The 21,230-nt window shown below is 43.2% G+C and overlaps 1 protein-coding gene across 1 annotated transcript in view; it reads left to right on the top strand.

Annotated features, from left to right (window-relative positions):
* The window catches only part of DNER (delta/notch like EGF repeat containing), a 299,112-nt gene that overhangs the window by 205,170 nt on the left and 72,712 nt on the right, over window positions 1-21,230 (top strand). The window contains exon 7 of the mRNA XM_036071529.2: window positions 7,244-7,357. Within this exon, the coding sequence (XP_035927422.1) occupies window positions 7,244-7,357 (114 nt within the window). The remainder of the gene's footprint in view (window positions 1-7,243; window positions 7,358-21,230) is intronic.

The following is a 21,230-nucleotide window of genomic DNA, read 5'->3' as shown; positions in this document are numbered from 1 at the left end:
CCAACAGACACATGAAAAAATGTTCAACATCACTAGCCATCAGGAAAAGACAAATCAAAACCACAATGAGATACCACCTCACACCAGTTGGAATGGCAAAAATTAACAAGGCAGGAAACAACAGATGTTGGCGAGGATGCGGAGAAAGGGGAACCCTCCTACACTGTTGGTGGGAATGCAAGCTGGTGCAGCCACTCTGGAAAACAGTAAGGAGGTTCCTCAAGACGTTAAAAATAGAGCTACCCTACAAGGTGATTTTAGATAGCACATTTTTGCGAGAATACATGCTTATTTTAATAGCTATGTATTTATTTTGGTGTGCATTAGGGAAAAACGTAACCAGCACATTTTGCCCATGCATTTCTGGTATTATTGGGTAAGGAGAGACTAACACTAACTTGAAAGGTATAGTTGATTTTAGGGCAAAAGCTTTAAGCAAGTTGATTCATTTGTGCTAGGAAATGTTTAAGTGTTGCGGATTCAGAGATTAACAAAACAATTTGTTCTCAAAAGGAAACCAATGAAGGAAAGCATTTCGGGTAATAAATACAATGTGAGGGAGCTTGAAGGAACTCTGGGGGGATAACAGGAGACTCCAGGACAAAGTCCTGCTCCCATGGCTCACCTTCTAAGTGGGGAGGTAACAAGTCTTATGTGTGTACTGTCGAGTAGAGGTAAGTGCTAGATGAAGAAGAAAGAAGGGCTTGAGGCCTGAGGTCTGAGCAGGTAAAGATTTCTGGGCAGAGACACGACTAATGGGAGGGGCGGCCATGGAAGGGTGTAGCATCAGAGGGTGCAAGGTGATGGTGGGACACCAGGGCTGAAGTCTGATGGTCTAGAGTGGCTTTCGTGCATAGGGAAGACTATCTGAAATTATCTTTTGTGTTTGTTCCCTTGCAAGAATTAAATAAAAATAAATTATAGTGATTCTCAAGCTCCATGAAACATCTCAGTGTATATTGGCTTAGCCTGCTCTTTCAATTAAATTCATCAATCAAAAATCAGTTATTCAGTTATTCAACTGAACATTGTAATTGGAATCAGAAGTCTGATAGACTCTCTCATGCATCCCATTGTCCTAATCACGGCATGTTCTTTGCACACCCGTACTCGCAAATTAGCCAAACCAGACACCTAGGGCTGACGCCAGGGCTTGATCTCTGACATCACATCACCATCTGTGTATGTGGCTGTACCTCTTTCTGGGTTAAAAGACTCAGACCACGAAGGAGAGAGCTGTGTTATCCTCGGCTAATTGCAGTTCTTGACCTGAATGAATTAGAGCTCGTACTGAGAGGACCGAGGTTGTTTCTGGGAATGAGATTTTTGACTGTCTCCTAAAACCTGGGCATCCAGGGCAATTTTCAGGTCAGTGAGGAACACACAGAGGCCACCCTTCTCCTTTATTGTCTCCAATGGCAGTAAACAGCAGTCCGTACTCTCCAAATGGGGTTGATTGCACGTGGCACAACCCCTGGGGTCAAGAGACATTTTAACCTGTTTTTATTTATTGTAGGATGCTCAGCAGCATCCCTGACTCCTACCCACTAGATGTCAGCAGCCCCAGTGGTGTGATAATAGACAAGGTCTCCAGACATCTCTAAATGTTCCCTGGGAGGGGGACTCAAAAAAAATAATTATTTATTTTTTAAAGATTTGATTTACTTATTTGAGAGACAGAGAGCGAGCACGAGCAGGGGGGTGGGAGGGACAGAGGGAGAGGGAGAAGCAGACTCCCGCTGAGCAGAGAGTCTGATGTGGGGCTCGATCCCTGGACCCTGAGATCACGAGCTGAGCTGAAGGCAGATGCTTAACCAACTGAGCCACCCAGGCACCCTGTTTTGATTTTATTTGTCATACCCCTTGAGTTTGTAGTGGACTTCCTTCCCTGCATAGTTGGATTTCGGGTCTCCCTGCCTGGTACTGGAGATGACTTTAATGCACTCTCTTAGGTCCTCTAGTCCTTCATGTAATTCATTTTTCACCTCTCCCACCTTCACTTCCCGCTTTTACAGATGAAACCGCAGATGGCATGTGGTCCCCCTCTTCTCCCTGTTTGTTGCTGATTTTCTTCCGGAGCTTCTCGTTACATGACAGTTTCAAGTTCGTGCCACATTTCTCTTTCGAGGGCAGGCTCACAACTGCTCTTGTGGTGTGCTGCATCCCTCTCACGTCTTTGTGTGGTCCTGAGGCCACAGCATGAAAGCACCATTAAAGACCGTGAGAAGGAGCTTGGTGAGGTGAGGGACAGAAGGCCCCGGGGTGGCTGCAGGGCAGTGGTCAATGGGAAGGGCGGGTGGGGCTGCAGGGGGCAGGGCCAGATCATGTGGTGCCTTTAAGTCACGGAGTCAAGTGTTTGGGTTTTGTGCCAAGCCCTTTGTAAAGCCGGTGGAGGGCTTTAAGTATAAGAGCGATAGGATACAAGTTACGTTTTTTTTTTTCTTTAAGATTTTATTTATTTGTCAGAGAGAGAGAGAAAGAGAAAAAGAGCACAAGAGTGGGTAGGGGCAGAGGGAGAAGCAGGCTCCGCATTGAGCAAAGAGCCCGATGTGGGACTTGATCCCAGGACCCTGGGATCATGACCTGAGCCGAAGGCAGACGCTTAACTGACTTAGCCACCCAGACACCTATTAAGTTATGTCTTGAAAAGCTCTCTCTGGCTACTCCCCCATGGATTATAGGATGGACTGGAGGAAAGCAGGAGTAGGGCTGAGGAGGTGGGCTGAGAAAAGCCTGGCTTAAGCCCTAGTGAGAGGAAATAATGCCTGGAACCAGACCAACGTGAAAGCGTCACTCGGTTGTGACACTAATTTGGAAAGGGGTCCGTGAATGCTTCGGGTTTGGCTAAGAAGGGGCCTTATCACTAGTTCCCTGGAAAGAAATGAAGACAGTTACTGATTCTTGCCTCGGTAGTTTGGTATAGACTTTTGTCCTTTGGGAACCTGAGGAGGTTTGTCTCTGTTGTGGATTTTTAGGGAAGTCTATCTGGCATTCACGCCCTTCCCACATACTTTACATGGGCTTTTACATGGGCTTTTCTTCGTGCCTTGCCAACATTCCCCTTGGGAACTTAGGACCTTGATCTTTAAGTCCTGAAATGTCCATTTGTGAGTGCGTGTGTGTTAGAGCAAATTCTCCTATAACAGGCACAGAATGACCGCGTATCACCTTTCTTATCCACTGTGTTGACATAACCACTGCTTTACTCGAACATTTTCCACAGGGTCCTCTGTATGTCTGGCATTGCTTTGGTAGGATAAGGAAATGTCCAGGGTCAGTGTGGTTACTTTTTTCCCCAGAGAAGAGACCGACTTCCCACAGGATAGAGGAGAGAACCCAGGCAAAACCTTAATGGTCTTATAAAATTTAAGTTCCTACCATTCACTCATTTGGTTTTGACACCTCAGTTATGATATCAAAGAAAGACACAGAAGACACAGGAAGGGTGATTTGTGTATGCCTGAGATACGCAGTTCAGAGTATTATATATAGATTGATATCAGGGATTTGTCTGACAACTGTAGGTAAGTCTCGGCTCTCTGAGGGTCTAAGAAACCGATTATATGGTCCTTGTCTTCTGCCTGCCCTCTCCCAGATCTGGCTACAGTTGGCTAGTAGGGTCAAAGCAGTCAATGATGGTACTCCTGGACCTTCCAGCTAGCACCTGCCTTGAGGCCAACAGTAATGCCTGGCCAGGTGTGGACAAGCGTGAGGTCCTGAATGACAGCTCAGCAGACCCACAGACTGGTTATTGCCAGTAGCTGACCAACTGGTCACCTGCAGCTAAGGATGCTCGTAATCCCGTAGTCCCATAATCCCAGTCCTGCCTCCCTGCCTCCCTCTCTCGTTCCTCCCTCACTCCTTTGTTGTTTTTCATTTCCAGTTATATTGCACCCAGAGGCGTGTTAATATACACATATGTTAAAGCTCTAGCTAATTACACATGGTCTTTTTCTTTCTATTTCCATGTTTCCCATATTTAAAAAAATCTTTAATAGAAAGCTTAAAACTCAGGAACCAAAAGCAATGATATGGTGACTGGTCACTGACCCGTGTTCCTCATTGGAAAGGACTACTGGCATTTGAGTAACAAAACTCTAACAAAACTCTCTTGTACTGGATCATCTCAGTGTGAGGCTTTAGAATCTCCACCACTGGAGGACCGGTGGGAACCCCCCAAACCATTTATGACAATCCCAAACACCCCACACACTGCAAGTGTGGATTGGCCTCTTAGGTTGAAATCTTACTAAACTTGCATATGTAAATATTGGAGCACTTAACAGCACTTAAGATTCACCTTGCTTATAGGTTTAATTTATTAGATCTATTGGATAATAGTGAATTAAATGCATGGGAAGATTTGTGTGTTATCCAACAACTGCGGCTCTTAAAAAGAAATTGTTGAAGTTACTAAATGTAGTTTAAAGTGTTTCATTAAACTTGTAAATGGGACCAAACATTAAAGAGGCCATTAAAAGTATTCTTTAAAAGAACAAAACGAAACAAAACTCCTTTAGTTAGGGATACATATTGATGTCTTGACAGGTGAAATGAAATTTGCTTGAAGATGCCCCAACAGGGAAAATATAAAAATATGAGGGAACTAGATGAAATTAAATGGACAGAATGTTAGTAATTGTTGAAGTTAGGTGCTAGATATGTGAGGGCTAGGTAATAGTCTCTCTATGTTTAAATATGTTTAAAATACCCAAGTAAAAAGTTCAAAAAAAGTGAATGTTAACATTTTCTCTAAAGAACTTTGAAGCTCACGGAACCCCTCATTCTGCTCATGTTCTTCCTGTCTGGTAGATACAGATGCCCCCCTTATAGCTGATATCTAATTGGCTTCCGGCTATTTTTCATGCTTTTGTGTGATTCTGTGGTCACAGTTTTTGGTTTTTTCTGAGGGCAGGATTCATGACTCTGTGTCTTATGAACACACCTGCTTCTAGGAAGCCACCATTTGTAATTGGTCACACACACACACAGTACTTGGTAAGCCCAAGAATAACCGTGGTGTTTACCTTACATTTGTCTCTGTGTCTGTCTATATCTACACTTTCTGTTATTTTCCCTTCATGTTAAATATATGTTTGTTGAGGACATGATGCACGTTACCTCAGGCATAATGATACATTGAAGGGTTTGGGTTCAGGAGTTTGACTGCCTGTGTGGCTTTGTGAGAATTACTAAACTTTCTAGTCCTCAATTTCCTCATTTGTAAAATGGACATGATTATGATACTGACCTCAGAGTTTGCAGTGAGGGTGAGTTAATGTATAGAAGAAAAAAAGAAGTGTTCTATTATAAATATTAGCTACTATTTTTAGTCAAAAAGTTATTTATAGAACTTTTTTTTTTTTTTAAGATTTTACTTATTTATTTGAGAGAGAGAGGGATTGAAAGAATGAGTGGGAGGAGGGTCAGAGGGAGAAACAGACTCCCCTTGGGGCAGGAAGCCCAATGTGGGACTCGATCTTAGGACCCTGGGATCATGACCTGAGCTGAAGGCAGATGCTTAACCGACTAAGCCACCCAGGTGCCCTGTAGCAATCTTCTTAAAAACAGTTTGTTCTCCCTCATTCGGAATTTAGAGCTGTCATTTGAAGGTATATTAACATAATATTATCATATTAATGATCTATTAATATGATAATATTCTATTATTTGAAGATATACTAACATATCATATTAAGATATCCTGTTCTGCAGTTTTTAAAAAAAGATTTATTTATTTATTTTAGAGAGCGAGAGAGAGTGGGGGAGGAGCAGAGGGAGAGGGAGAGAGAAAATCTCAAGCAGACTCCCTGCTGGGTGTGAAGCCTGATGCAGGGCTCCATCTCATGACCCTGAGATCATGACATGAGCCGAAATCAGGAGTCGGATGTTCAGCCGACTGAGCAACCCAGGTGCCCCTCTGTTCTGCAATTTTGAAATAGCTTTTTGTCCTGGTGTTTGGATTTTTAGTTTATACAAATATTTTACTCATCTTATCATACTCACTAATAAGCTAGAATTTCCTGGACTGTTTTAAAGCATGGAGGGAAGAGTAGGGTTGCAAATAAATGCCTCCACATTCACAATCTGTAATTCATACTAGTTTGGCAGGTAATTGAAGCTCAGGCAGATCATCTCTCTTCTAATATCATTGATTTATTTTTGCAAATCTCAGATTCAAGTGCTAATGACAGTCTTTCAAAACTAATAATTCAGAGACAAGTTTTTATGTACTTAATGTATATCCTAGGAAGGTATAAAATGTTACAGTATGATTATAATTGTGTAGAAAATATCTGTGCATAAAAATTTCTGATAGAATTATCTCCAAATTATTAAGAGTTCTGTCACTCAAATCACAGAACTAAGGGCAACTCCTCTTTCTATCTGACATCTTGTATTTTCCAGATTTTCCTTCATAACTATTTTCTACTTTAAGAGGAAGATATCGGCATATTATTCTTTCAAAGTTGCCTCTCTGGAGGGCTTTGTTTTCAAAGTTAATAAAGAATTTGGAATTTTTTTTTAAAGCTTTTTGGTTGCATTCTGATAGATGGAAGTCCTTATTTCCTCACCGCACATGTGTGGTTATGTTACTATCCAATGACGTCACTACTGGAGTCTTGCTTCACAGAGAATTTACTGAGTTGGATGTGATTCAAATAAAATTAAGAATAATATATTAATGTGCTTAATATTATGTGTGTCTCAATCTCTTTATCTTTAAAATGAGGGGATGGGGCATGGCATTAACACAGAAGGGTTCTTTCAGCTGTAAAATGTACATTAAAAATTTTTTTCTAATACCTAGCATTTTTCCTAATGCATTAAAAAAAAAAAAATAGGTATTGGGATGACCTAGGGAAAGTGGCCATCTTTGTTAGGTCAAGCAGAACATTGTAGATCGTGTTTTGCCCTACGTCAGAAGGAAGCTGGGACCCCTCCGTTTCTGAAGGTTTGGACTAGTATTTCAAAATAAAATGCAGAGCTAATGCTGAAGAAAAGTCTCTCCTTGCAATAAAGACTTTTGTAAAGGAAACGATTTTTGAACTGCGATTCTAAACTGCGATGATTATTTCTCCTTGCAAAACAAAAGTAGATCAAGGAGTGGCTGGGGGGGCCCTTCAGCTCAAAGCTGTTGTTTTTGGTGGGTGGATACCAGTGGACTCCATCAATGCCTGGGGCAATGCACTGTGGTTTTGAAGTGACACATTTTATAAAATGTCTATCTTGTTTTACTCAGGTTATACTGGAGAGCTTTGCCAATCCAAGATTGATTATTGTATCCTAGATCCATGTAGAAATGGAGCAACGTGTGTTTCTAACCTCAGTGGATTCACCTGCCTGTGTCCAGAAGGTAAATATTATTGCCTAGGAATCCCTTTTGTTTTCCACTTTAAATCATAAACTACTTTGATCAGCTTTAAATTTCTGAAAAAATCCGTACAAGAGAACCTCCTATTTTGTTTACAAAATGTTTGAATATTAGACATAATCTAGGAATTTCTGTGATTTTTATTTATACATTGAAAATGAATAAATATAATACAATGAATAACTATAATAAGTTTTTTTCTAAATTTCACATGTTAAAATTTTCAAAATTTTGTTTTTGATACCAGTTCACATAAAAAAAATCTTTTTTTAAAATTTTATTTATTTATTTATTTGTCAGAGAGAGAGAGCACAAGCAGGGGGAACGAGCAGAGGGAGAGAGAGAAGCAGATTCCCCACTGAGCAGGGAGCCTGACATGGGACTCGATCCCAGAACCCTGGTATCATGACCTGAGCGGAAGGCGGACGCTTAACTGACTGAGCCACCCAGGCGTCCCACATAAAATATATTTCAACATAAAGTTCACCTGCTTTTATTTTTAAATAAACTTTATACCATCTTAGAAACTTCAAGTTATCTGGAAAGCCACATCTTTTGAGCTACTTTTCTTTTAAACAAGTTTTACTTTTAGAGTAGTTTGATCTGAAGGAACAGGCAGATAATCATAGCTATCAAGCTGGTGTGCAAGGAATGATTTTGGGCTCAGAGGAAGTTCTCATTTCTGCGTGGAGGGATGTTATGGAAGTGATTACTTTAAACTTTAATGTTGTAAGAATAACCTGATATTAGAGGTATTTTCCCCTTAAAACCAGCATGTAAGCTCCTGATCCACAGCAGGGACATTGACAACCACATAAAGTACAAGGACGTCCTCTGCGGAGATTAAATGTGGAGTCTGAGCGTAAGGAAACATCTCTGTCCGCCACGTTATCCTCCGCTGCCCCTGGCTGGGAGGCTGCAGGGGGCCAGTGGGCAGCTGCTAAAAGGCACTGACCTCCCAGTTGACCTGAGGGCTCGGGGTTGCCGGGAGCCGCCCCTGCGCTCTGTGGCATCTCCTACTCTTTGATGTTTTGAAGACTAGAACTAAAGAAGTGAGTCCTGTCCCCCAGCTTCTGCTCACCTGCTCGGGGGGTATTAACGGGAGGCGGTGGCCAGCCTACTTATCCCTGCACCCCCTTCCCCAAGTTGGCGTGTGTTCCTGATGTATGCGGTTACCATGACAATGGAGTTCAATGTGCTTGATGAGCCCCAGCTTTGACTCTCGCCTTGCGCCTCTGAAGCAAATGGGAAAACCTGGAAATGTTGGAAGGGTGGAGGGCTGAGCAAGCAGCACCCAGGTCACTTGCAGATAGAGCACTTTGCAGATTTTCACAGTGTCACTAATTCGTTGCCACCTAAGGGGTTGTAGGCTGTGCTTAATGGGCAAGGGCGGGCTTCAGGGTCACCAGCTGATTGACCTCGGCAAATCATTAATCCCCACTCCCCCCTCCCTTATCCTCCTAAATGTGGGCTACACGGTGATAGACTGCAGACTTCACAGGGCCATTCTGGGTACAAATAGGATTTTTGTGAAAGAGCTTTGAAAACTCCAAATTGCTTATTTTTACAGTTTTGATCAGAAAGTTAAAACGAAGCCGCAGAGGCTCAAAGAGGTAGTGACTTACAAAAATCACACCACTGGGATCCCTGGGTGGGTCAGTTAAGTGTCTGACTCTTGATTTCGGCTCGGGTCATGATCTCAGGGTCCTGAGATTGAGCACCATGTCGGGCTCTGCGCTCAGTGTGGAGCCTGCTTGGGATTCTGTCCCTCTGCACCCCCACCTTCCTCTCTAAAACAAATAAATAAAAAAAAAAATTTTAGAAAGCTATCTGAGTATTTAAAAAAAATCATCCCGGTAATAAAGGATGGCCCTTGAAGTAGGACCCGGGAGTTTTACTTTTGCTCCATTTTTCTGGTGGATGGAGGTGGCCGAGCACTTCCTATTCACCAGGTGCTGTGCTGGGTGCTGGGACTTAAGGGTTAGCAAAGCTGGGACGGCCCCTCCCGTGGTGCAGACACAGATAAGTACGTAATGACAACAGGACTGGGGCCTTGAAGATGCACAGACGGAAGCTGGTCAGTCTTGGGCAGCTGGGACTGCTGCCCACATGGGGAGAGTCTGAGTGAGGACAGGGAGGAGGAGGGCGGAGTTGATGGCATCACCAATGAGGGAAGACAAAGAGGAAGAAAGTGGGTGACGGGAAGGCTGAAGAGTGCCAGGCTTCACGGGGCTTTGTGGGCCGGGGTGGGGCATTTCACTGTCATCCTGAGGGGGGAGCCAGGCGCTTTGGTCTGGAGCCTGGCCCCGCCACTTACTCACCAGCCCCGGGTCATGGGCGAGTGAGCTCATACCTCTGTCTCAATTTCCTGGTCTGTAAATTGGGGAAATGATACTGCCCACATAATAGTCAGGATGAAACAAGATGACGCAGGTAAAGTCCTTAGCACAGTGCCTGGTTATGTGCTTATTCCATATGAGCTGCTTCATCATTATTGTTTTCCTAATAACGATTACTATTAAACCATTGATGGATATAGACTGGAGAGAGACAAGAGGGGGAATAAGGAGAGAAGTTTGGGGATTGTTGCAGAAGTCCAGGGAATAGATGTGGACTGGTAGGAGGGGAAGGGTGGAACTTGAGTGGTCAAAAGAGGGGGCCTGAGGTGGGTGGGTTATGGAGGGCGGGGGAGAGTAGGGCACGTTTGTGCTGTCTTTCACTCTCCGGTTGGTTGTGCCATTCATGGAGAAGAAATGCAGAGGAGAGGTGTTATATTTTGGGCGTGTTGAGTTTGAGGGGCCTTTGAAGCATCCAAACAAAGAAGTCAGCTGCGCAGTTGCTGTGTGAGTCCGGAGGTTGGGGCAGAAGTCTGGGCCAAGTCCAAATACAGACTCATTAGCCCATAGATAGCAGTTTAAAGCTGGCCATCTGGAGGATTGTCTCTTTTATCCGGTGGCCTGTCCATTCCTCCATGCTGTCTAGATTAAGCCTAGAGGAAAAGTGATGATCTGGACTTAAAAGGATGAAGACGGATTTCCCTTTACCTTCCCTGAAGATGGACCAGGAAAAAGGGGCTTTAATGATAGTTCTGAAGGATTCATTGCCGTGTTTTGGAGCCTCTAAGGGGGAGCGGAGGCTGGGCTGGCATTTTTAAAGCCGCCCCTCCCACTGGCTTGCTCTTTGGGTGCTGGTTGTAGAAAATAATGTTTATAGAGCACTTTACTTTAAAAAGCTTATGTCTCCAGGATCCTTCTCATATCAGCCACATTGTGAAGACAAGTTTGGAAAGTGTCTCAAGTGCACAGAATGTTCTGGATTCTGAGCCAGCACTGGACACTTGCTTCCTTCTTTTATTTCTTTCTTTCCTTTTTTTTTTCCTCCAGTGCAATCACTGTTTTTGTCATGTTTGCTTTGTATGTATGCATTTACATATATGGTCTGTGTCTTTGCGAAGTAATTTGAAAGTAAATGACAGACATCATGCCCCTTCATTCCCAAATAAATCAGTTTGTGTTTTCTGAGAATCAGGACATTCTCCTTCATATGTTACTGTGCATCTAGAAAATGATCACATCTAAGAAAATTAGTAATGATTTCCTAATATTGCTTGCTGTGTGCCCTTTTCTCATTTAATCCTTTATATGCGTTAATTCTGTCTGCCCTGCTTCCCCATGTTATCTTGTGAGGGTGAGAAATACCCTGCCCGTGGAGCACTTAGCTCCATATTTTATGTTAGTAAGAGGTTCATAAAAATGTGTTTAATTATAAAAGTCAACACTTAGATATCACTCTGTATGTCTCCCAGTTCATCTGACCCTCACAGCAATCCGATGAAGCAGATGCTATTAATATTTCCATTTAACAGATTGGGAAACCGAGGCACAAGAGATTAGATACCCTGCCTATGATCACATAGCTAGAAATTTAAACCCAGGCAACTTGGCACTGGCCTTCTTAACCATTGTCCCATACCATCTCTAAATACATCCTTTAGAATAAGTTCCATCTTGTTTATTTATTTTTAAAGATTTTATTTATTTAAGAGAGAGAGAGAGAGAGCATGAGCAGGAGGGGCAGAGGGTGAGGGTCAAGCAGACTCCCTGCTGAGCACGGAGCCCAATGCGGGACTCGATCCCGGGACCCTGAGGTCATGACCTGAGTTGAAGGCAGACAACCGACTGAGTCACCCAGGCACCCCCTCCATCCTGTTTATTTTTAAAGATGATCTTTGTAACCAGAGTCATGAGTGAAATAAATGAAAAGTATGTTGGGTTCTAAAACTTCTAAATGTCCCTGCTAAAAATTCTTAAGTCTGGGAAAAACTAGAAAAAAATTTTTCATATATATATTTAAATAAATTTTATATATATATAAATTTCCTTTTTGTAAGTACAGTGAGATCCTTTTACAGAAATTCCCAATTCCTTCCCAGTCCAGAAAGCTGTTAAAACTAGGTTTTCCCTTTGGATAGTGCTTTCAACTCTGCACTCATATGCTGGCTCTTTTCCACCCTTTTCATCTTCATTCCGTTTCCTTCAAGGATCCTTCTCCCTCCCATCTGGACCAAGTCCTCCGAGGTTGGAGTCCTTCCTGGGTATCTGTCTCCTTGACTCTCACCTTCTTTTTAACCTCTTTCCGAAAGTTCAAAGTCAGGCCTACTGGACGGGATGCACGGTGATGATCATTTAAGCTCTCCTTCTGGAAGTTGTCTGCTTTCCTCCTACACTTAGATTTTTATCCTCCATCAACAGGTTCTGTCTTTTCTCTGAATTTCTACTTAACTTTCACGGGTCCACATCTGTAAAGTGCCGTTTCAGGTTATGGGGACTGTGGAGGTGCTAAGAAACAAAAGTAAAAATGTCATGAGTGTTTTCTTATCTGTACCTTATTGAATGACAACAGCACAGAGCAGTAATTAGAAGCTGATTTTATTGCCTATGTTATTTACTCTGTATGCTGATATTGTCTTTATGTTTGGTTTAGAACTTTGAGATCCTTAAATTTTAGACTAAATGCATTATAATTCTGAAGACACCTAATTATATATACTTACCATCACTGCCTATTGGTATTTAAACATGCAAATTTAAATATATGAATATATTTAAATGCATATGTAAATAAGATCTGACTATGACTGTCTAGCCATCATCTTTGCTTCAGCATCTCAATTTTTATTTTTTTTCTGCCTCAGAATTTGAGGCAGAATACCACACAGACTAATAGGGAATAAAAAAGAACTTAATAGAGATGAAAACATTCAGCAAGAAAGCCCATTTGTTGGTTCTGCAGGTGTGATGATTGGCACGGTGCAGGGCATAGGATCGCATTGAGTCGAATCTAATCACTTTTCTGGCATCTCCCTGGGCGTGCACAACCAGAGACTGGAGTGAGAATATGGGGCTTCAGGCACTATTTTGAGAAGATATTATTTTATCCAATATATTTTACAAACATTAGTCTAAATATATTTTCTGGTGTGATGCCTTCTGATGGGATTACAGATGCACAGAATCTGTATTAACAGCTCTTTGCACTATAGTTCCGAGGGCGAGTATTGCAACCAGGGAGGGGACACACTTCCTTCGGTCCTTGAACTATAGAACACCACACTGGATTCCACGGTCCGACATGCAGATCTTATAACATGGGAACTCCAGAGCCATGGACGGCTGGAGTCCTTCTCTGACCCGGAGGTCCTGAGACCTGAGTCTGGGGCTGGTGAGGAAGTGGGCGGGGGGGAGTGGGTTGGTCACAAATGTGGAATATTAGGGTCACATTGCTTGTGGTTGAATTCTGGACCTACCCCCCTCACAGCTCTTTGCTTCTCAGAGGCTCATTTTTCTCACTTAGAAAATGGGGATGATGTTAGGACATACTTTATAAGTTTATGATAATATTAGTAACGATGATAATGAGGATGCTGATGGGAGATTTAGTCGTATCACTTTGGGTGAGTCATATAATTTTTATCTCTTCCAGCCATTGTTTTCCGTTGCAAAATGATGAGGATTGACTATTACCTTTAAGGGACCCTATTCCAAAAAGCCTTTGATTCAAATCTATCCGTTTAAGAGCCCCTTGCTGAGTCAATAAATCCAGCTCGTTGTTTCAAATAATGTTTACAGAGAAAAGTTTCATAACCTCTAAACGACTCCCTAAAACTTAATGTTGGCCCATGGGCCCCGTAGGTTAAATCCCATTGCAACAAGCTCCAAGGGTTTATCCAAACTATTTTTGTTTTTCTACATTTTATAGCTTTGAGTAATCAAGCCATATAAATCCTTTTGTCCAACTCAAATGTCAGTGGTAATGCTTTTCATCTTACAGGGATTTACAGGCAATAGCCACACATGTCATAAAAATTATCTCCGAGATAATGTGTATTGTTCAGAAACTGGGCATGTTACCCAGTAAGGATTTAGGAGTTACACAGTCCTGGGATTTGGTTGTTTTTCCCCAGTATCCTGATATGTAGGGTTTTGGTGAAAGCACTCTCTGAGGACCTTATTAAACTACATGTATTTACGTAAGAAATGTGCAGCATGTCCTCATAAAATTACCCGGCCGGAGTAAAATACTGCTCTTATTCTTTTAAAATTTGGCATTATCCCTAAATCACCACTTCATTTGGGAATTGTAGCAGCTGAGATCCTTGGAGTCCCAAGGGTCCCATAGTTTCACCTTTTGGAAACAAAGCAGGCTTTCAGATTTATCAAGTGTGAGTAAAACTTAATTTCTATGTTTGGTGCATGCAGATTAATTTTTGATTTTCAGCTGAGTTCATATTTCTCATCTTTTCTCTTTCTTTTTTTTTTTTTTTTCCCACATAGCACAGTTTCTCTGAGATTGTTTAAATAAAAGTAGTGCAAGGGATTTTGTTTGCCTGCTTCTCGAATCAGCAGTGCGGTGGTGCGCTCACTTCAGTGCGTGACCAGGGTCCTGTCATTTTTAGCTCTGCTCCTCCTCTGGGAACCATTCTGATGTCCCGGTCAGTGGTGGCAGATGACAGTTGGAAGCTACAGTGTGACAAATGAATGAAGAAATAAATAAGGGTATCTTGCTGCTTTTCTTTTTAAGAAGAGGTAGGGGATACCTTATAGTATTATGAATTCCGATTTCTTAAGGCGTGCCGCCAGATCTACACATGAAAATTAGTGTTCTTAAAACCTTTTGGTCTTAAAAATTCAGGTCCTGAATTTCAACTGTTATCTCTCTTGTGGCCTCAGGAATCACAACAACCTCAGCAGTAACCATAACAATGAGGATATCTGCCATTCTTTGAGTGCCTGCTGGGTGTTCGGCCCTTGAAATTATTATTTGGGATAAGTTAGCGGTTAACAGCTGAGGCACAGGTAGACTTGGCTGCTTGAGTCGGAATCTGTGTTTGGTCACATATTACTTGGTGACCTTGGGCAAATAAACCGAAATTCTCTATGCCTCATTTTCTGCATCTGTACAGTGAAGGAAGTATTAGTGCCAACCTAATGAGGTTGTTACAAGGATTAAATCGGTATACAGTGCTCAGAACGGTGGGCTAAGCGATTAATATACAAGGAGGATCCCGGTGGACCCAGGAGATAAGCCAGGTTGGTCTGATTCTGGAGTCCGTGTTCTCTCTGCTGTACTAAGCTCCTTCTCCGGTCAAGTTCAACCTTGCGTGACAACTAGCTAGTTGGGTGCACGTCTGCTCTCCCTCATGGGACTCCAGGCTGGTTGAGGGCGGCGATGCTGAACTTTCTTTTATATTCCTTAGCACATCTGGCACTTAAGTACCTGTGAGCCTTTTGTTGAGTGTCTGAGTGAGTAAATATCTCAAAACCGTTGCAACACGGTCATTTCATTTCGTATGGGAGGAAACTGGAGCCAAGATGAATGAACCCATGTTCACTAATGTAACCAGGTGACTCTCGCTGGTGAGACTCCAGCAGTGAAGGGGGACCAGATCCCATCCAGTAGCCCATTCAGCATGGTTTAGGGGTCATTGGAGACTTGGGCAGATTTCATATACAGAATTTGGGGATCCCTTCTCTGGCTCCTAGGACCCTTTCCTTCTCCCCATTGTGAGCCTGCACCAGGCTCCTTCCTGGGGTCCCTTTGGGCAGAGAGAGCAGGTTTACCGCTAGCGGCTTTGTGTCCCTGCATCATTGTCGCAGCTGAGGCTGCCTGCGGGGTGGAGCTCCCCAGACGGGAAACTCGCCCCATGCTGGCTGCTTCCTCTATCTTCTGACCCTCCTCCAAAAGCGGTCTGCTTTCGTTCACTTTCCAGAGCCACATAGTCGTGGGGTTATTTGGTCTGGAGTTTACCATTGTTATTTGTGGGAGAATCTGTTAAAAAAAGTTTACTTTGCCATATCAGAAGCAGAATGTCCGTATCATTGTCTTTAACAGCAACCAAGATCCTTTACGATAGAAATACAAATATTCTAAAAGTAAGTATAATTTTTTATTTCTCTCTGCAGCAAAATTTATGCCCATATTTGTATGTGTGGATATATATATGTGGAGATATATATGTGGAGATATATATATATATATATTCCCTGTTTTAGACAGCCGGAGGAGGCTGGAATGAAATTTTTTGTCTGACTTGGACCAAAGCACCATGTGATGCGGTCCTGGATCTTACTGTGAACAGTTCAGACCTGGGCTCTGAGTCCTGGGAGCATGTGAAAGTGGGATTGGCAGAGACCCGGCCTAAGAGAGCTGAATACACACACAGCTGTGAAAGTAGAAGAATGTTGGTTAATTACTTTATCATATTCTATTTTTGGTTAAATAAGCTTTTCTTTGACTAGTTTTTTTCCAACCGAGTTCTCATCTCTCGTGACCTGATGTCCTACTGATAAAAGGCTGCTGAAGGTAGATGCTTAGGCTTCCACTTCTCAAGGCATTTCCCACTGCTCTTCTTTCTAATTGCTCCAGTTATATTTAATTGTAATTTGTATGAAGAACCTTGTCCCTTCCTCACTTTCAACTCCCAAATAGTCTACACGTAGTGATGCATCTGGTCACAGTACAGCAGGGCATGCTCGTGGACTGGTCTCACCACTGTCCCCCCTCACTGCACTTGACCATCATCCTCTGCTCTGTTACACTCTGGGATTTTATATAACACTTGAAATAATTTTATTAGTTTCCCTTCACAATCAGAGAAACCTATGCTCAAATGAGCTCAAAGAAATAAAAACACACACCTGTAATTGCATCCACCAAGAGAGATCACTTTGAATTTTAGGCAAGTATCTTTGAAGTCTCTTTTTAATTTAATTTAATTTTTTTTAAGATTTTTATTTATTTATTAGAGAGAGAGAGAGCAGGAGCAGGGGCAGAGGGAGAGGGACAAGCAGACTCCCTGCTGAGCAGAGAGCCCAATGAGGGACTCGATCCCAGGACCCCGGGATCATGACCTGAGCTGAAGGCAATGCTTAACCAACTGAGCCACCCAGGTGTCCCTAAAGTTTCTTTTTTTATGTGCATTTTAGAAAACTAACATTGGATCTTACTGTGCATTCTCTTTTGTAATGAGCTTCTTACACTGAATAATGTGTTCCAAATGTTCTCCTGTATCATTAATTATTTTCCTAAAGCATTGGTATTAATGGCTACATTTTATTCCATCATATGAATGTGGCATAATGTATTTAATGAAAGACTTAATCATCCGCATACTATTTATTGATTACCTACTTTGTGGCAGTTACTGTGCTAATGACGAGGGATCTAGGAGTGAACAAGACAGATGGGGCTCTGGCTCATGGATCTTGTGGGATCGTGGGTGAGGGACAGTGTAGACGCTATGACCGGGGATATGACCAGGCTCTACTGGGGTGGTCCAATGGTTGAAGAGGGAGCCCCCCCAACCCAGACTGGGGGCTGGAAGGAAAGTCTGGAAATGTTCCGAGGGAAGTGATGTTTCAATGGAGACCTGAAGGAGAAGCAGCACCACGATGAGTAAGTTAGGACTGTGGGCAGAAGACTGTGTCTCCCAGGAAGAGAACATGGACACCATGTATGAAGGTATGGGAGAGAGAGGGTGCCATGTTTGAGGAACAAAGTGGAGCTCAGCAGAGCTGTAACGCAGAAGGTGAGGGAGAGATGGTATGGGCTAGTAACTGAAGTACAAGGCAGTTCGGCAGGCCTTCCAACACCATGACAAGGGGGTTGAACTCCATCCAAGAGTGTGGGGGAGGGCACCATGATTCATTTTAGCAGAGAAGGGGCAGAACTTGAGCATTTGGGAGAAATTACTGTGGCTGAAGGAGGAATAATGGATCAGAGGATGACAAGAGTCAGAGAACTCTGTTTGGAACCTGTTACAGTAATTTAGGTGAGCAATAATGGTGGGATGAATTGGGGACAATGGAGATAGAAGGGGATGGACTGGCTGTAAGAGGAGGGGGAGAGGGACCATGGAAGACAACCCAGCCTTCGGAAAGCTTTAGGCAACTGCATGTATGGGGGTGCTGTAGGGCAGTGAGCAGCTTTGAGGGGAGAGGATGAGAAGTTCCATTTGGGACACGGATTTAATGAACCCACGGGACACTCTGTCGATTACCAGATGGCTTTGGTCAAATTACTTAACCCTCTGGGCTTCAGTTTCAAAATATGGAAAAGGTAACATGCACCTCATGGGGCTGTGAGGTGGTATGGGGTAGGTGGGTATTCAGTACCTGTGTCTCCCCTCCATGTCCCATTTCTTAGTTCCTACCTTCTTTTTTTTTTCTTCTTTTGTGTTTTTCCGGACTCAGAATTCCTACAAAGAGTTGAAACATTATTTTTCTTGTGTGTGTAAGGCAATCCTCTGGCTGTCTTACAGGGCAAATTTCTTGTTGTTTATGTCGGGAGAGGCTGGTTATGTGGTTTGCTCAGGAGTCCCTGCTCAGGATTCCCAGCCTCTTGTGGGCTTCCCCGTTCCTCTCTGGACTCCTACGGTAGCTTCTGGACTTCCTCTGATTCACTCTTGTCCTCTGTGGTCTGTTCTCCACACAATAGGCAAAGCGACCTTCTAAAATGTAGATCCCGTGTTTTCGCTCCCTGCCCCTTAAACCTCAGGTGATTTTCCACTCAACGTGTGGTGTAGGGCCAACGCATCCCTGCCTACCTCTTGGGCCTCATTTCTTACTACTCTCTGCTTTTCCCTCTCTAGCCGCTGGTCTCCTGCTGTTCTTCAAACACAGCAGGGGCTTGAGAACTGTCCTCCAGGGGGCGCCATTCAGCTCAGAACACAATGCTTCTTGGGGCATTTGCACCTGATGCTGTCTTTGCGGGAAGCCTTGCTCCAGAGTTGACTATGGATCATTGCCTCAGGCCATTCACATCTCCCCAACCAGCCTATTTAAGACAGCCCCCAGTATTCTCCACCTCTTACCTGCATCCGTACCATGTAGCGCGAGTTAATGATATCGATTTACTTATCTTTCTATTGTCTGTTTTCCTCGCTAAAATCGAAGGTCCAAAGCAGTTCCTGGTACATGGTTAGTCTCTGTTTGTATAGGTTAGATAAATGAGTGGCCAAAGGAAAACACGAAACTTTCTGGCTAAACCCTGAAATTTCCATTATTAATAGCCAATTATTTTTGCTCATGTAACCCATCCGCTCTAAGTGTTATCTCTTTTGTCTTTTATCTGTTGAGTCTAAACTGAGGAGAAGTTGATTTAACATTCCTCTATTTCCTAGTTATTTTTCATTTTCCTCTCTTAGATCTAAATTTGTCTTTTTGTACTGCTAAAGAAAAAGTCCTTAAGATTATTTTTACTCTCTCGAATGGATTTTCTTAAAACTTAAAAGTCCCATTGTAAATGCAATCATCTTGGGTCTGTTACATCTTAGGGCTTCATAATTGCTTTTCCTAGATGTTCTCCCTTTTCCTCTTTATCTTGCCTGACTATCTGCTTTCTTAGAACGAGAACAAATGTGGTCCCAATTATGTTTTCCATAAACATTGGCCAAAACCTCCTCTCTAATATCAGTCCTCTTCCTTGTCTGCCCAGCCAAATCTTGGGCTTGCTTTGAGACTCCGTGCAAAACCCAGCTCTCCCTCGAGGTTTTGCTGGCCTGCCCACCCCTGAGACGATCCCTCCTTCTTTTGCGTCATTGTTGCTTCTAGAGCCTGTGCCACGCACTCATCCCGTGTAGACAGCCCGGGCCGGTCCCTCCAAACTCACTCTAGGCTGGAACCATTTTGTCAGTGCTTGTGCAAAGAAAAGACAGCTTCAGGTTTTTTCTCATCATTCTAGATGTGTCTTTCTGGTCTTTTCTGGAAGAATAAGCTCTTTGAGAGTCAAGATGTTTCCTTCTCCTCGCTTCCCTTTGCTGCTCGTCAAGGCACTTAGATGAACCAAATTTCATCCCTTCATCTTTTTTTTTTAAGATTTTATTTATTTATTTTGAGAGAGAAAGTGTGTGTGCCTGCACACATGGGGGGAGGGGCAGAGGGAGATGCAGAAGCAGACTCTACGCTGAGCGCGGAGCCCGACATGGGGCTCGATCCCACAACCCTGAGATCATGACCTGAGCAGAAACCAAGGGTCGGAGGCTTAACTGACTGAGCCACCCAGGCACCCCTCATGCCTTCATCTTGATTCAGTGATTACTCACTTATGTATCTGTAATCAAAACAGCTAATGACTAACATTCATCCTTTTCATGTTGCCTTGTAACAAATCTGTTAGACTTGTGTAGCAAATCTGTTAGAATAGGTCCTCTGTCACTCATCTCCTCATTCGTCTGTTCATTTATTCCATAAGTTTTTGCTGAGTGGCCTCTATGCTGGGTGCTGAGGCTCAAGCCTGAGGAACCAACTTGACTCTTCCTCTAGAAAGCATATGGTCTTGTTGGGGGTGGGAGAGAGGTGACAGATAAGTAAACCAACACAACCGTGTCGTTACAAATTCAGGAGAGTGCCATGAAGATAGTGAACTGGGTACTGTGATACAGAATAAGAAAGGGATATGTACCCGGAATGGGGTGATCAGGGAAGTCCTGCCTGTTGAACATTAAAGCCGGGAACTTGGGCGCCTGGGTGGCTCAGTCGGTTAAGCATCTGACTTTGACTCAGGTCATGATTTCAGGGTCCTGGGATCGAGCCCTGCGTTGGGCTCTGCACTCTGTGGAGTCTGCTTGAGATTCTCTGTCCTTCTCCGTCTGCCCCGCCCCCATGCTCTCTCTCTCAAATAAAGAAATAAAATCTTAAAAAAAAAAAAAAAGCCAGGAACTAAAACATCAAGTGTAAGCAGGTAGGAGCCGCAACTTCCAGGCAGTGGAAATGGTATGTGGCAAGGGTCCAGGTGGGGAACGGCTTGTCATTTCTGGGAACTGAAGGGAAGCCGGTGGGGCCACCTCCCAGAGAAAGAGGGGTCATTGAGTCAATGTCATCCTGTCACAGTGCGCAGGGCTTGTTGCCCATGGATGGGAAGCCCACATTTTATTCTAAGAGCAATGGGAAGCAATGCTAATATTCACATTTAAAGAAAATATTCTTATTACGTTTTGGAAAATTGGTTGTAGGGGTAAAACAGAATTGGGAATCTCATCAGAGGAAACTATTGTAAAGACAAGGAGAGAAATAATTGGGGCTTTGACTGGAGTGGTGGCAGGAGAGATCAAACAGTGATTTTTATGGTCAGGAAGTATTTCGAAGATAGAGTCTATTAATATCCATGGATTTGTCAGACGTGGGCTTAGGGGAGAGGAAGCAATCAGGTCTGTGAACCATTTGCCAAGCCAGTGAAATGACGGGTTAAGATTTTAAGTAACACTGGATTCCGTCTCCCTCTTGCTAAGACTGCAGAGACTGCTCACGCCTCCATAGCTTTCTCGGTAGAGTGACTTCATGGTCTTGCAACTTAAAAT

Source organism: Halichoerus grypus, chromosome 4 (genome assembly GCF_964656455.1).
Source record: "Halichoerus grypus chromosome 4, mHalGry1.hap1.1, whole genome shotgun sequence".
NCBI classification, from domain to species: domain Eukaryota; kingdom Metazoa; phylum Chordata; class Mammalia; order Carnivora; family Phocidae; genus Halichoerus; species Halichoerus grypus.
Note: the sequence above shows the minus strand (reverse complement) of the source record. Positions and strands in the feature narration are given on the sequence as shown.